The following is a 15,615-nucleotide window of genomic DNA, read 5'->3' on the forward strand; positions in this document are numbered from 1 at the left end:
CATCTTGGGCACCTGCATACGCATGATGTACATAAACATATGAGCACACACAGAAACATATATTAAGAAATTAAAATTAAGAAAAGATAAACGTGGTAGCACTCACCTCTGATTTCAGAACCTGGGAGGTAGAGGCATGAAGATGATCAGTCCAAGGCTACATAGATTTAAAAAAAAAAAAAAAGAAGAATGGTTGCCTAGTAAACCACCAGGTGTCATAAAGCACGCCCGTAATCCCCAAGTCGTCCCTGGCTAGAAATCTTGGGGGAGGGTGGGTAGAGGTGGTAATTGAAGGGAAAATATAAAAACAGGAGGGAGCATCACTCGGGAGGCAGAGGCGGGTGGATCGCTGTGAGTTCGAGGCCAGCCTGGTCTACAAAGTGAGTCCAGGACAGCCCAGGCTAACACAGAGAGACCCTGTCTTGAAAAAAACAAAAACAAAAACAAAAAAAAACCCAAAACCCAAAAAACCAAAAAACAAAACAAACAAACAAACAAACAAACAGGAGGGAGGAGAGGCAGCTGCAGGTCCACTCCCAGGTATGCATTCTTGAGAATCTCGTAGAGCTGTGTGCCAGGAAACACGTGTGAAGTTGTCCCTACAGCACAATTTGATATGACCACACACTGGAAAGAGACCAGCTATTCTTCAGCAAGGCATGGATGGATGGGTTATAACAAGCAAAACAAATGACCTGCAGCTGTGTGCACCAACATGGCTGACTCCCAAAAACAGGTGGAACAGGGGCTGGAGAGATAGCTCAGTGGCTGAGAGCACTGACTGCTCCTCCAGAGGTCATGAGTTCAATTCCCAGCAACCACAGGTGGCTCACAACCATCTATAATGTGATCTGATGCCCTCCTCTGGCCTGAAGATGTACATGCAAGCAGACCATTATATACATAATAATAAATAAATAAATCTTAAAAAAAAAAAAAAACCAAAACAGTTGGAACAGTGGACCCTAGAAAACAATGCCTGTTTCATCCCCATAATCCCAGCACTCAGGAGACTGAGGCAGAAGGATTGCCTTGAGTTCCAGGTGGGTCTAGACTACTAGTGAAAGATCCTGTCTCAATGCACCACCACCCACCAAAAAGAAAAAGAGACACATTTATTGAGTACTGCCAATGTGCAGGCAATTAATCTACAATACAGAAAGTGACAACCCAAATAAGAAATGACAGAAAGATGAGAATATTTACTTGCACAGGGATGGTATACAGAGGATGCTAATTGGCATATGTGAGGGTGCTCAACATCTCTGTTCCTTAGGAAAACCAAATTAAGAACCAGCAACAGAGCCGGGCGTGGTGGTACATGACTATGATCCCAGAACTCAGGAAACGGAGGCAGAAGGATTGTATATTCAAAGATAACCTTTGGCTCCCTAGACAAGCCTTGTTTCCAAAGCCAAACAAATGGCAGTGCCTGAGAGCCACCACAAGGTTGGCAGGGTCTGTTCTGACTGCCTTTCTAAGTCAGAAAGACAAAATTTTTCCTTTCTTCTTCTCTTCTGTCTTTTTCTTTCTTTCTTTCTTTCTCTCTCTCTCTCTCTCTCTTTTTTTTTTTTTTTTTTTTTTTTTTGTTGTTGTTGTTCTTGTTTGAGACAGGGTTTCTCTGTGTAGTCATGGGTGTCCTGGAGCTCTCTATGTAGACCAGGCTGGCCTCAAACTCACAGAGATCCTCCTGCCTCTGCCTGCCCAGTGCTGTGATTAAAAGCCTGTGCCACCGCAGCCAGCTTCTACCTTTTTCTTTTAACTTTCTGTCTAGAGCCTAAATGTGATTTTTCTGATACTTTCAGACCATTTCACTCTTTCTCTAAAACTCCTTTCTCTGACATGTGGCTGTTTATATTGTGTGGCTGACCTCCACCCTGGGTGAACTCAAAGGGCATGCATGGCTTTTTTCCTCTCTGTCTCCCTCCTCCTGGCAGCTGCTCACATGTACAGTTTCCTAGCCTGGGGTTTTTCTTTGAAACTCGAATAAAGCTGTCCTCATCATTAAAAAAAAAAAAAAAAAAAGGAAAAATTTCAACAACAACCAGTGTAATAGATTGCTAACTCTGGGTTGGAGAAATGGCTCAGAGGTTAAGAGCACTGGCTATTCTTGCAGAGGTTGCAGGTTCGATTCCCAGCACCCACATGGCAGCTACAACTGTCTGTAAGTCCAGTTCCGGGACTTCTGATACCCTCTTCTGGCCCCTGTGGGCACCAGGCATGCAAATGGCATACACTTGCAAGCAAAATACCCATCCACATAAAATGAAATAGCTTCGTTGGGATGTATTTAATGTATGGCAAACTGCACACGGGAGCTGGGCCTGGTGATACAGTGATCCCAGCTACTCAGGAGATGAAGGCAGTGGATTTGCCAGCTCAAAACTTACCTGGAGCAGAGAGTTACAAGACTAGCTTAGGGAAATTTCGCACCCTGTCCCCAAAATATAAAGTAAAAGGCTGTACATGTATCCCAGTTGATAGCCTGCTTGCCTAACATAGCCAAAACGCTGGGTTTGTTCTCTGCAAGCACATAAACCTGGTGTGGCAGTACATACCTGCAATCCCAGCATTCCAAAGGTGGGAACCAGCATGAGAAGTCCAAGGCCTTCCTCAAGTACACAAGGAATTCAAGAGCAGACTTGTACATATGATAACTTCACTATTCACCAAGCAATCAATAAGACAAAATAAAAAGTAAAAAAAAAAGGACTAGGAACAGACGCTTTAACGGTGGAATGCTTCATAGCACACACACGGCTCTAGGTTCCATCTCTGTGACTCAGAGGTTAAGAGCACTGCCTGCGCTTCCAGAGGACCTGGGTTCAATTCCCAGCAACCACATGGCAGCTCATAACTGTCAGTAACTCCAAGATCTGACACCCTCACACACAGATATACATGCAGGCAAAACACCAAATGCACCTAAAAGAAAAATAAAGGGAAAAAACTGACAAGAAAGTAAAACCCAAACCGCAGTGCACAGATGTCAAGTTTGTAACTCAATGAGTTTTACCATGTGTGAACACCCAGGAACCCATGAGTACCACCAAGCTGTATACACAGTTTTCATCTCCAAACATTTTCTAAATACTTCTCTGTAACTCACCGCTCCCTTTCCTATCTGTCACCCCTGTCTTCCCAGGCAACCACTAATTTGCATCCAGAAAATATAGATTATTTTGCATTTTCTAGAATTTTTATACTCAACAAGAAACTAAGCGATCTTCCAATATAGCCCAGGTTAGACTCAAACTATCAGTTCTTCCGCCTCAACCTCCCAACTTCTGGTTTTGCAGTAGAGTCTACCAGACACAGCTCATGCAATCTTTTTTTTTTTTTTTTGAAGATTAGCCTATATAATTTTTTAAATTTTATTTTGTTTATATATGTTTGACTGTATGAGTGCCTGTGAGGTTGTCAGGTCCCCTAGAACAGGAGTTAGAGACAGTTGTGAGTTGCCATATGGGTGCTGGGGATTGAACCCTGGTCCTCTGGAAGACCAGTCAGTGCTCTTAGGTGCTGAGCTATCTCTCCTGTCCGAAGATTCACCTATATTAAACATTTGTCAAAGCATTTTTTTTCATGCTGAATAATAGCCCATTGTATGACAAACCTCATTTTCTTTTTCTTTTTTTTTTTTTTTTTTGTTTTTTGTTTTTTGAGACAGGGTTTGTCTTGTAGCTTGGCTGTCCTGGAGTCGCTTTGTAGACCAGGCTGACCTCAAACTCACAGCGATCCTCTGGCCTCTGCCTCCCAAATGCTGGGATTAAAGGCGTGCGCCACCACTGCCCCCACTGCCCGGCATCCCTTGTCTTGATGAAGATTTCTAAAGCTTTTCAAGATTACCATTCGGGGAAATGGTAAAGGGTACCTAACCCATCTATGGCGGTTTGATTTAGAAGAGGGCTATCTTTTGAGAGGCTGGAGAGATGGCTCAGCGATAAAGCCTGTGTGCTCTTATAGTGGCTCAGCACCCATGTCTGGCAGCTCACAGTCACCTGCAGAACAGCCAAAACAAGAACATATTTTTCTAAATTCTAAAAATGGTTTGCTTTGCTCCTCGAGAACTGCCTACTCTTAGAGAAGACCCCACCCACCTTGTTTGTTTGTTTGCGTGTTTGTTTTGGTGGTGCTGAATCGCCAGGGAAGGATATCAGGTTAGACCTTAGTTTAGACTTGCTATTAGCAAGTGTTCAATAAATGTGTGAAATGGAAAGCTAAACTTCTCCCGCTTTCCATTGTAGTCTCATGCAACTCCTCACGTCCCTGAGGGCTCTATTATTTTCAAGTTCTTTTGGCAGGTAGAGCAAGTACTTTTCAGTTTCCTAATGTGCTTAGTCCAGAATCACGCGCCTAGGAAGTGACAAGAGTGAAGACTGCCCAAGCACCCTGACTCCAAGTCTAAAATTCTCCCTCCTTTCTGATGGGACCTGGAGCGTATAAGCTTTATCCCTACTTGGAATTTTGCCTCCAATTCTCATTTTCTTGGCCGCCTTGTCCCAGAGGCTTTCCACGTGGCAACCGGGGAGAGAAACAACCAGCGTGCAGCAGCGGTCACTCAGGAGCGCCACCGCCCTGCAGCCGCCGGCCACGCGCTCATCACTTGTCTGACCGGTTTGCGCAGCGTGGCGACACAGGCGCCTGAGTACATCCGGCAGGATCACCCGGGATCCTAATCCGGTGTGGGTGAGGGGAGGGGAGAGACCGGAAGTCGGACTGTGTCTCTGGGTTGCTAAGAGACCGGGCTACTACAAACCAGGAGGAGGTTCTCTAACCTCTTTCCCTTTCTGAATCCGCTTCAGAAGCTCAGAAAGTCGAGTGACCATGTCTGACGGGGAAGCTGAAATCCTGCGAAGCACCTTTCCCTCTTACATGGCAGAGGGCGAGAGGCTGTATCTGTGCGGGGAGTACACTAAGGCCGCCCAAAGCTTTAGCAACGTGAGTTGCGCTCTGAATCTATCACACCGCATTGCCACCTTCCTCCCCGCCCCCCCCCCCCGTTTGTTCCTTGTCCCTTTTCCCTCTCCCCTTCTTCTCTCACGTCCTCTCCCTCCTTCTTTTCCCTCTCCTTCTTTTTTCTCTTCTTCCTTCGTCCTCCCTCCCCTCCTCTTTTGAGATAGGGTCTTGTTCTGTAGACCAGGGTGGTCTCAAACTTGGAACAATCTTCGGCCTCTACCTCCCCGAGAGTAATGGTTGTTGGGTGTGTGCCACCATTCCCAAGTTCCTTTTTGGAAGGAAGTTGAGCTCCTTACGTACTCCCTATCTTGCAGTTGCCCTCTGGAGTGCTGGAAACCCCACCTCTTGGCCCCATGGCCCCATGAGCATTTTTTTTCTTTTTTTTTTTTTTTTTTGGGGGGGGGCGTTGTTGTTGTTTGTTTTTGTTTTTCAGAGACAAGGTTTCTCTGTGTAACAGCCCCGGCTGTCCTGGACCCACTTTGTAGACCAGGTTGGCCTCGAACTCACAGAGATCCATCTGCCTCTGCCTCCCGAGTGCTGGAATTAAAGGCATGTGCCACCATGCCCGGGTACCTTTTTTTTTTTTTTTTTAAGATGTGTGTGTGCACTTGTGTTTGTGTGAGTGTCTGTCTGTATGTTTGTATGTCTGTATGTTTGTATACCATGCATGCCTGGTTCCTGTGGAAGCCAGAAGAGGGCATTAGCTCTTCTGGAACTTGAGTTGCAGGCAGTTATGTGCCACCAAGTGAGTATTGGGGTCCAGACCCGAGTCCTCTGTAGGAGTAGTGAGTGCTGCTCTTTACCAACGAACGATCCCTACAGCTCCCCCGCCTCATCACCACTTTTTAAAAAAGTATTTGTGCATGAGTGTTTAGCCTGTGTGTATGTATATGCGTGCAGCACATGCAAACATTGCCCTTGGAGGGTAAGAGAGGACATCAGATCTCTGAGAGTTCCAGGCCAGCCTGGTCTACAAAGCGAGTCCAGGACAGCCAAGGCTACAACAGAGAAACCCTGTAACAACAAAACTAATGAAAAATAAATTTGGGGCTGGAGAAGTGGCTCAGCGGATAAGAGCACTGCCTGCTCTTCCAGAGGTCCTGAGTTCAATTCCCAGCAACCACATGGTGGCTCACAGCCATCTATACTGGAATCTGATGCCCTATTCTGCCCTGCAGGCACATATGCAGACAGAGCACTCAATATGTATAAAATAAATAAATAAATCTTTAAAAAAAGAAAAAGAAAAATTTAAGAATGCACCAATGCACCCTCAAGGGGTTGGGAGTTGTTTTAGGATACTAGACACAGTGCAGAGCACAATGCAGGTCTGTCGGGGAGGGGACTATTGCCACTTCATGTTATAGATAAGGATAAGGAAGTTGATACAGAAGTTAGGAACATGTCCAATGTCACTCACTGCACTCACTCTTTTACTGAGTGACATGACCAGCCAATAGCCGCCGCCGCCTTCTTTTTCTTCTCCTCCTCCTCTTCCTCTTCCTCCTCCTTCTTTTCTTTGTAGACCAGGCTGGCCTCAAACTCACAATGATACGCCTGCCTCTGCCTCTTGAGTGCTGGGATTACAGATGTGTGCCACCATGCCCAGCTTTGTTGTTGTTGTTGTTGTTGTTTTTTGAGACAGGGGTTTCTCTTGTAGTCCTGTCTGTCCTGGACTTGCTCTGTAGACCAGGGTGGCCTCAAACTCACAGAGATCCACCTGCCTCTGCCTCCCAAGTACTGGGATTAAAGGCATGCGCTACCACCACTGCCCGGCTCTTTCTTTTGTTTGTTTTTCTAAGACAGAGTTTCTCTGTGTACCCCTACCTGTCCTGGAACTTTCTCTGTAGACCCGGCTGGCTTTGAACTCAGAGATCCTCCTGCCTCTGCCTCCTGGGTGCTAGGATTGAAGGTGTGCGCCACCTAGGCCCAGCTCAACGTCTTTCAAATGGCATGGCATAGCAGCAGGGTGTGGTGGTACTTAAAATACCAATAGCCACATAGTGAGTTCAAGACAAGCCTGAGCAAAAATGGCAAAACCATATCAAAGCAAACCCTTAAGTGGAGTGTCAGCCCTACTAACAGACCCCGAGACTTCTATAAAGTCGAGCTTCTCTGTGTTCGCCACTCTTCCACCTCTTTTCCTGAGTCACGCTCTTGAAGAGCAGACAGGCAGATGGAGTTCCGGAGCCCTGTCCAACCCTGCCCATCCCCTTCTCTCCTGGGGAGCCATCTGGTCCCGGAGCAGCTGAGACAGAAAGTGAAGACTGCCCTAAGGGCAGGTAGCCATGGGAGAGAAGCCATCCCATTCTAGGAAAGACAGCAGATGCTTCCTCTTTCTAGAAAAGAAGGAAGGTCTTGGAGGGGGCAGACAGGTCTGAAACCTAGGGGATCCCTGTTGGGTAGCTGCCTTTTCTAGAACTGGAGGGCTTCACACACATAGCTACCTTCCCTCACGGCAAGGTTCTCTTCTGTCCTGGCTACTGCAGGACCAGGACAGACACTCCCCACAGCTGTAATGACTTAGTTGGGTGCGAGGACATATGCTTCTAGTCCTAGCCCTTGAGGGAGGCTAAGGCAGCAGGATTAAAGGGGCAGATTCAGCTGCATATTGAGTTGGAGGTCATCCTGGACTACATGAGACCCTGTCTCAAGAAATAACAAAACAAAGCTGGGCGTGGTGGCGCACACCTTTAATCCCAGCACTCGGGAGGCAGAGGCAGGCGGATCGCTGTAAGTTCGAGGCCAGCCTGGTCTACAAAGTTACTCCAGGCCAGCCAAGGCTACACAGAGAAACCTTGTTGTAAAAAACAAAAACAAAAACCAAAAACCAAAAACCAAAAAACCCAAAAAAAAAAAAAAAGAAATAACCAAACAGTGCTGGCAAAGATGGCTGAGGGGACATAAAGGTGCTTTGGGCCAAGCCTGGTGAGCTGAGTTTGATCCTCATACCCACATGGTAGGAGAGAGCCAAGTCTTACAAGTCTGACCTCTACACGCACACTGTTACATGCACACGCCCACATGGGCAAACACGCACACAAATTAATTTTCCTAAAAAAGAAAATACAAAACGACAACAGTAACAAAACAAAAGACGGCAGGACACAGGGAGTGAGGGAAGTGTCAGTCCTTACATGAGGGTTCCGAGATGACTTCTGTCTTCCTTACATTTCCATCATAGTCCCCCAAAATAGTGATAATTCTTGGTTTACTACATTAAAGAAGAAGAAGAAGAAGAAGAAGAAGAAGAAGAAGAAGAAGAAGAAGAAGAAGAAGAAGAAGAAGAAGAAGAAGAAGAAGAAGGCTCAAGCCACGTGTGATGGCATTCATCCATCATCTCAGCTACTAAAAAGACTGAGGAAATAAGAGAAGAGCTGGGCATGGGGGCACATGGCTGGGTATGGGGGCACATGGCTGGGTATGGGGCACATGGCTGGGTATGGGGGCACATGCCTGCAATCCCAGCACCCACAGGGTAGAAGGAGGACGGCAGAGCGCGTGACACCAGCCTGGTCTAGCTGGTCTAGCAAGCTCCAAGCCAGTCAAGGCTACAGTTTAAAATCATTTCTCAGAACCAAACCAAACCAAACAAAAACCACAATAAACCCAAAGGAGGGAAGGAGAGAGAGAGAGAGAGAGAGAGAGAGAGAGAGAGAGAGAGAGAGAGAGAGAGAGAGAGAGAGAACACTTGGGCTAGGGGTATATCTCACGAACTTGCCCCCACATTCATGAAGTCCTGGGTTCTAATCCTTGCACACAAAGGGTAGTGGATAGATAACCTGAGTTTTAGAATGGTCCTAAAATCTATTTTGTCTGCTTTAGCCTTGGCATTTACATTGTGAATGGTATGCAGCCAACCGAGGTTTGTTGAGCTTGGTATACATAAACCATCTTAAAGTTGTATTTCTGGAATAAGCTAGAAGGATTTAGCAGAAGGTCACATATCCACAGATAGCCAGTTCCCACTGCCTCAACCAGTGGCTTCCTTAGTCGCCAAGATTCAGCTTTCTCCCCAAGATCTGCTACATGCAGATAGAGGGGTCATGTTCACCCAGCAGAGACTGGGTAGCAAGTGTCTGTGTACCTACCTGGAGGGTCCCCAGGACACAGCAGCAGGAGGTGCGGGCTGCCCTATTATCGGGACAGGCTGCTGCCTTGCCCTTCCTGGTCTCTGCCCATGAGACCGTGTCCTTTGGCAGGCTCTTCACCTTCAGAACGGAGATAAGAACTGCCTGGTTGCCCGCTCCAAGTGCTTTCTGAAGATGGGAGACTTGGAGAAATCCTTGAATGATGCTGAGGCCTCACTCCAGAGTGACCCAACTTTCTGCAAGGTGACTGCTGGGCGGGAGGACTCAGCCTTGCTTTTGCCATTCCGGTTCGCCGGGCGGGCGGTTGGAGAACCAGCTGGATCACCTGGTGTCTGATGTCCTTTCCTCTTCACTGCCTGCCTGCCTGCCTGCCTCCCTCCCTGTATTCTGGCCTTGCCCTCCAACCTAACACCCTTCCATTCTACCACCCAAGTCCCCTAACGTCCTCCCGTTTCTCCGTCTGGATTTGGCTGTCTTTCATTCCAGGGGATCTTGCAGAAGGCTGAGACCCTGTACACCATGGGCGACTTTGAGTTTGCCTTGGTGTTCTATCATCGAGGCTACAAACTGAGACCCGACCGGGAATTCAAAGTTGGAATTCAGAAAGCCCAGGAGGCTATCAACAACTCGGTGGGAAGTGAGTGAGCATGAGGAGGCGCCTCCCTTATCCAGGAGGAGGTGGGAAGGTCTGAGGTCAGAGTGTAAGCAGCTACCGCCGGGGATAGCCTCACACTTGGACTTAGCTGTCCCTGGTGTCACAGGCTAAAGTCTGTCCACGGAATGACATCTTCTAGCCGTGCTAGGTGGGCTGTTTTGAAGTGTCCTCTCTAAAGCCTGACTCTAGTCATACACAGACAAGAGTTGGATCCTGAGTCCAGCCTCTCTGAGGCTGGTTCCTCCCTCACCATAAAAGTTACCAAGGGTCGGTGTTATCCATCAGCTCCATGGCAGACAGAGGAGGGAGGTGAGTGAGAGCTTGTCCCTGGGACTAGCAGAGTGTGGAAATGGTCATGCAGCCGAGTCTCCCTGCATCCCGGATCTCCCTGTATTTGGAAATCTGGCTCCTGTGGCCTTGGGCTAGTGGGGGCTGTCTCGCATCTAGGACAGTGTTTTACCAAACGCCCCGCATTGTTCATGTATTAAGGTGGCTCAAGGCCAGCTTTGCCACAGCCCCCGCCACCATCTCCTTGCCAAAGGCAGCCGTTTCCACATAAAAGTATGCTATCGGTCATGCCTGAGAGGCTTGGCCCAGCTTGAGTTCCGGCCTCTGTCCTGCAGGTCCTTCTTCAATTAAGCTGGAGAACAAAGGAGACCTCTCCTTCTTAAGCAAGCAGGCTGAGGTAAGGTGTCTGGTTGGTTTATTTATGTTTTTCCTTAAAAAAAAAAAAAGCGTGACTGTTTTACCTGCGTGTACAACTGCAGACCAGAGGAGGGCGCCAGATCTCATTATAGATGGTTGTGAGGCACCACGTGGTTGCTGGGGGAATTGAACCTCTGCAAGAGCAAGCAACCAGTGCTCTTAACCGCTGAGCCATCTCTCCTGCCCCAGTGTCTGGTTCCTAGGCCACATGTGCCTTCACAACCCTACTGCCAGAGGCGGGGCGTGGTGGTGCAGGCCTGTAATCCCAGCAGAGGCAGGAGGCTCACTGTGAGTTCGAGGCCAGTTTGGTCTACAAAGTGAATTTCAAGACAGCCAAATGCTACACTGAGAAATCTTGTCTCGAAAACCCCCAAACCAACAACAAAACCACCCTACTGCCTGGGAACATTTCGCTTCTGCCCATCATGGGCTTTGTGAGATTCTGCCCCCCGGGGCTGCAGAGGGATCTTGTGAATCCCGCTGTGCCTAACCAAGTGAACCTCATGGTTCTCGGCCCACAGAGAGTTTCTGAGGCACAGGACCATGGCGTCTCAGACTCTCGGTCCACACTGCATACTCATGCACACTCCGTATTGAGGCTCCACTGGATGTCGCCCCATTTTCCAGAGTAAGAAAGCCCAGCAGAAGCCTCTGCCTGTGAAGCAACTCTTATACAACACCAAGCACGAAAGCAAGCGAAAGGGCTCGCTCAAGAGTGAGAAGACGGTCCGGCAGCTGCTCGGGGAGTTGTACGTGGACAAGGAATACCTGGAGAAGCTCCTTCTGGATGAAGGTTTCAGACCCATCGGCGCCAGCGGGGCCGGGGCAGTGGAAATCCTGGGTGGGCGGGTGTTTAAGGCGCAGCCTACAGTGCACCTCAGCTGACACAGACCCGAGGCCCCGAGTCTTACAGAGTCCTCACCTGACCAAAGTCCCACGATCCAGCGATCCAGCAATCAGCCTGCCTCTGCCTCCCAAGTGCTGGGATTAAAGGTGTGCGCCACCAGGCCCGGCTTCAGGGTCATAGCTTTTTAGTATGTGGCTCCTTTGTTAACCTTCCATCACTGTGACAGAACATCTGAAATAATCATCTTGTAAGAAGGAAAGATAGCTGGGCGGTGGTGGCACATGCCTTTAAGCCCAGCACACGGGAGGCAGAGGCAGGCGGATCTCTGTGAGTTCGAGGCCCGCCTGGTCTACAAAGTGAGTCCAGGACAGCCAGGGCTACACAGGGAAAGCCTGTCTCGAAAACCAAAAAGAAAAAGAAAAACAAACATATATATATATATATATATATATATATATATATATATATATATATATTTTTTTTTTTTTTTTTTTTGGCTTAAAGTTTCAGCAATTCACAGTCAGGTATTCGGGTCACTATTATTTTGAGGCCTGCGGTAAGGCATAACACTGTAGTGGGAACACCTAGTGGAACAGAGGTGGCTAGGAAGTAATGACAGAGAAAAGGGCAGACAGTCCATGTCCCCTATTGGAAGGCGTGCCCCAGGCAGCCTAACTTCCTTCTAATAGGTTCCACTTCCTAAAGGTCCTTCCAAGCATGCCCCAGCACTACGTGGGCTAGGAGCCAAGCCTTAAGACACATAAGGCCATTGAGGGAAGGACATTCAGGATGCAGATCGTAAACCACCTCCGTAGTCTGTACAGTGGGCAAAGGAAGCTGACGGACAGGTGCTGGGATCTGAGCTCCTTCGTACTACATGTTCTGAGACATCCTCTGGTCCATCCCTCATTCCATAGACAATGTCTATTCCATAGACAAGTCACTGAATGTCCAAGGTACCAAGCAAGTTAGCGGTGGCATCATCAATAAAATCTAGTCCAATGCACTTTCCACCACATGGTGCTGACAGAGCCCTGAAATGTATGGGGTAGGGGTAAGGTACCACTGTGAACCAATAAGCCTGGGGGGGGGGGCTCACCCTGGAAGCAAATACCCGCTCTCCAGAACTGGTTCCCTAAGGTCAGCTGCAGGGTTCTCTGCAGGTGGTGGCGCACAGCCTTACAGTTGGCACATCTTCACACCAGGCCTGAAGGCTTCCTGTTCTCCAGAGGACCTGCAGAGGAGGGCAGGAGTGGCCTCAGCATTACCCCAGTGGCCTTGCATCACTGCCATTGGCTCTAATCTCTGGCCACACAAGTAGTCAGGATGAAGCCACACCCCCTACAGCTCCCAGAATGCACCGGCTGACCTGGCACCTAGCTACTTGATGAGAACTGGCAACATGGGCCTGGTTTTTTTGTTGTTTTGTTTTGTTTTTGTTTTTTCGAGACAGGGTTTCTCTGTGTAGCCTTGGCTGTCCTGGACTCGCTTTGTAGACCAGGCTGGTCTCGAACTCACAGCGATCCACCTGCCTCTGCCTCCCCAGTGCTGGGATTACATGGGCCAGGTCCCCCCTGCCTTTTTTTCTGAAGAAACAGCTTGAAAGAAGGGGCCCCTGAGTAGAGGCTGTCCAGGTGACCCTTCTTGTCCCTCCTATTTTGTCACGAAAAGGCTTGTACCAAGAACATGCCTTTGACCACCTCCTGGCTCTCTTCCGTGACCCCGCGTACTTCCTCTTTCCTCAGTGTTAAGGCAACGGCAGGCAGAGGTCCTCCCCGGGTCCTACAGCAGTGGCTCCAAGCCTAGAAAGGGTGACTCCCCTCCCTGTGTGACCTCACGGATGCCTCCTCAAACCCCTTCCCGGTAGACCTCATCAAAGGCACCATCAAGAACGGCCTAACGGTGGAGGATCTTATCATGTCGGGCATCAACTACCTTGATACCCGCAGCAACTTCTGGAGGCAGCAAAAGCCCATCTACGCCAGGGAGAGAGACCGGAAGCTGATGCAAGAGAAGTGGCTGAGGGACCGGAAACGCAGCCCCTCGCAGACCGCCCACTACATCCTCAAAAGCCTAGAGGACATTGACATGTGTGGGTAGTAGTCTCCCTTGTTGGGGGGGGGAAGCAATATGATAGCCTGAGCCCCAGCCCCTGCTGACCTTGTGGGTGGAAATTATGCTGGAGGAGAGGAGTCGGCCGGTCAACAGGGAGGAAGCCAACCCTCACTTCCCTCTCACCTCCTCCTCTTCCCAGTGTTGACCAGCGGCAGTGCTGAAGGGAGCCTCCAAAAAGCTGAGAAAGTACTCAAGAAGGTTCTGGAATGGAACAAAGACGAGGTGCCCAACAAGGACGAGCTGGTTGGGAACCTGTACAGCTGCATAGGCAATGCCCAGATTGAGCTGGGGCAGATGGTGGCTGCCCTGCAGAGCCACAGAAAGGACCTGGAGATCGCCAAGCAATAGTGAGTGCCCTAGGGTGGCCTGGGTCCTTAGGCCTCCAAAAGCCTTGACCAGGGCTGCTCGTAGCATCGTTTCCTTTTCTGTTCTGCAGCGCAGGCCTGAGGTAGAGTCCATTGGAAGTAGGGGTTGAATACTCAGGACTGAGGGTAGAAGGCAAACGTAGGCTGTTAGTTTTTTTGGTCACAGGAACATAATGGCTCAAAATTCCAAAAAGCTCTTAGTGGTTCTGTTCTTGGGGATTTTTTAAAAAAAGATTTATTTATTTATTACATACACAGTGTTCTCCCTACATGTATGCCTGCACACCAGAAGAGGGCACCAGATCTCATTATAGATGGTTATGAGCCACTATGTGGTTGCTGGGAATTGAGCTCAGGAACTTTAGAAGAGGAGATAGTGCCTTTTTGTTGTTGTTGTTGTTTGTTTGTTTTGGGTTTTTGTTTGTTTGTTTGCTTGGTTTTTCAAGACAGGGTTTCTCTGGGTAGCCTTGGCTGTCCTGTAGACCAGGCTGGCCTCAAACTCACATCGATACACCTACCTTTACCTCCCAACTGCTGGGATTAAAGGCATGTGCCACCACGCCCAACTCCAGACAGTGCTCTTAACTGATGAGCCATCTCTCTAGCCCATAATTTTAATTCTTGTATTAGGCCCCATGCATACTAGATATTTCTAGCATGAGGAACATAGCAATGACCAGATATAGGTTTGGCTATCTGGCAAAAAGTGGCATAGCCATTAAATCACAATTGTAATCATGTTAAAAAGCAAAAAGCACAGGAGGGGTGCCTGGGCAGGGGTGTTGGTACAGCATACTGACCCAGTGGGAAGGCCTGAGGCTGGAGGAAGCTTCAGGCTGGAGTGAGAGGGGGCCAAGAGGAAGCTAGACAAAGTTAAATAGGGCTTCATGAACCATGTAGTGACCCAGAGGACAAGATCCGAGCTCCAGTAGATCCAACTGGCCTGTGGGATTTTAGGGCAGTCACTTCAGTGCCCAGCCTTGGTGTTTCCACCCAGTAGCGTGGGCATGGCTGTCCCTACCCCTATGGAGGGGAGGATAAATGGAAAGATACGGGCCAAGAACTTGAGACAATAGGGCTCAGTTGTAAAATAACTGCCTAGCATATTCAAGGCCCTGGGCTCAGGCAGTCCCAGTTCACACACAGACACAGAGACGTACCATACACGCACACAATCACACAAACAGCATGCACAGAGACATACTATACACTCAAGGACACACCACACACACAGACACACAGACATATCTCACACACTCACAGACACACACCACACACACACAGGCATATCTCACACACTCACAGACACACACACACACCACACCACACACACAGACATACTGTATACACACACACACACAGACACACAGCACATACACAGAAACATATACACTACAGACATACCATAAACTCAAACATACACACAAGAGGACCAGGGACCAGGACTGTACCTACCTTCACCTAACACCGATAGCAAGTCTCCCTGAAACGAGCTGTTCTCAGCTTCATACTGCCTAACAGCGGCTGTCACCTTCTGGGCATCCTGATTCTTTAAAGTTGTTCCATATTTATTTATACGTTTACTCATTGTATGTGTGTGCGCATGCGCATCAGAGCATCAGAGGACCAGTTGTGGGAATCAGTTCTCTTCTCCCACCACGTGGGCCCCAGAATCAAACTCAGGCCATGAGATTTGGCAGCAAGTGCCTTCACCCACTGAGCCATCCCTCTAGCCCTGAGCATCCTGGTTCTAGATCATTTTGAGAGTCCTTCTTGGCTACAGAGTCCACTCATTCCCAGTTCTGAACTCTTTTTTTTTTTTCCTTCAAGACAGGGCTTCTCTGTGTAGCCTTGGACTCACTCTGTAGACCAGGCTGG

The 15,615-nt window shown here is 48.6% G+C and overlaps 1 protein-coding gene across 1 annotated transcript in view; it reads left to right on the forward strand.

Moving 5' to 3' along the window:
* The first annotated feature begins 2,076 nt into the window (after positions 1-2,076).
* ODAD4 (outer dynein arm docking complex subunit 4) overlaps positions 2,077-15,615 on the forward strand; it is a 29,832-nt gene continuing 16,293 nt past the window's right edge. Inside the window, exons 1-7 of the mRNA XM_084748808.1 lie at positions 2,077-4,941; positions 9,162-9,293; positions 9,537-9,687; positions 10,329-10,390; positions 11,038-11,203; positions 13,125-13,349; positions 13,512-13,719. Of these exons, the coding sequence (XP_084604934.1) occupies positions 4,828-4,941; positions 9,162-9,293; positions 9,537-9,687; positions 10,329-10,390; positions 11,038-11,203; positions 13,125-13,349; positions 13,512-13,719 (1,058 nt within the window). The 5' untranslated portion in view covers positions 2,077-4,827. The remainder of the gene's footprint in view (positions 4,942-9,161; positions 9,294-9,536; positions 9,688-10,328; positions 10,391-11,037; positions 11,204-13,124; positions 13,350-13,511; positions 13,720-15,615) is intronic.

The sequence above is a fragment of the Acomys minous genome (assembly GCF_964271855.1).
Source record: "Acomys minous genome assembly, chromosome: 12".
Taxonomy (NCBI): Eukaryota; Metazoa; Chordata; class Mammalia; order Rodentia; family Muridae; genus Acomys; species Acomys minous.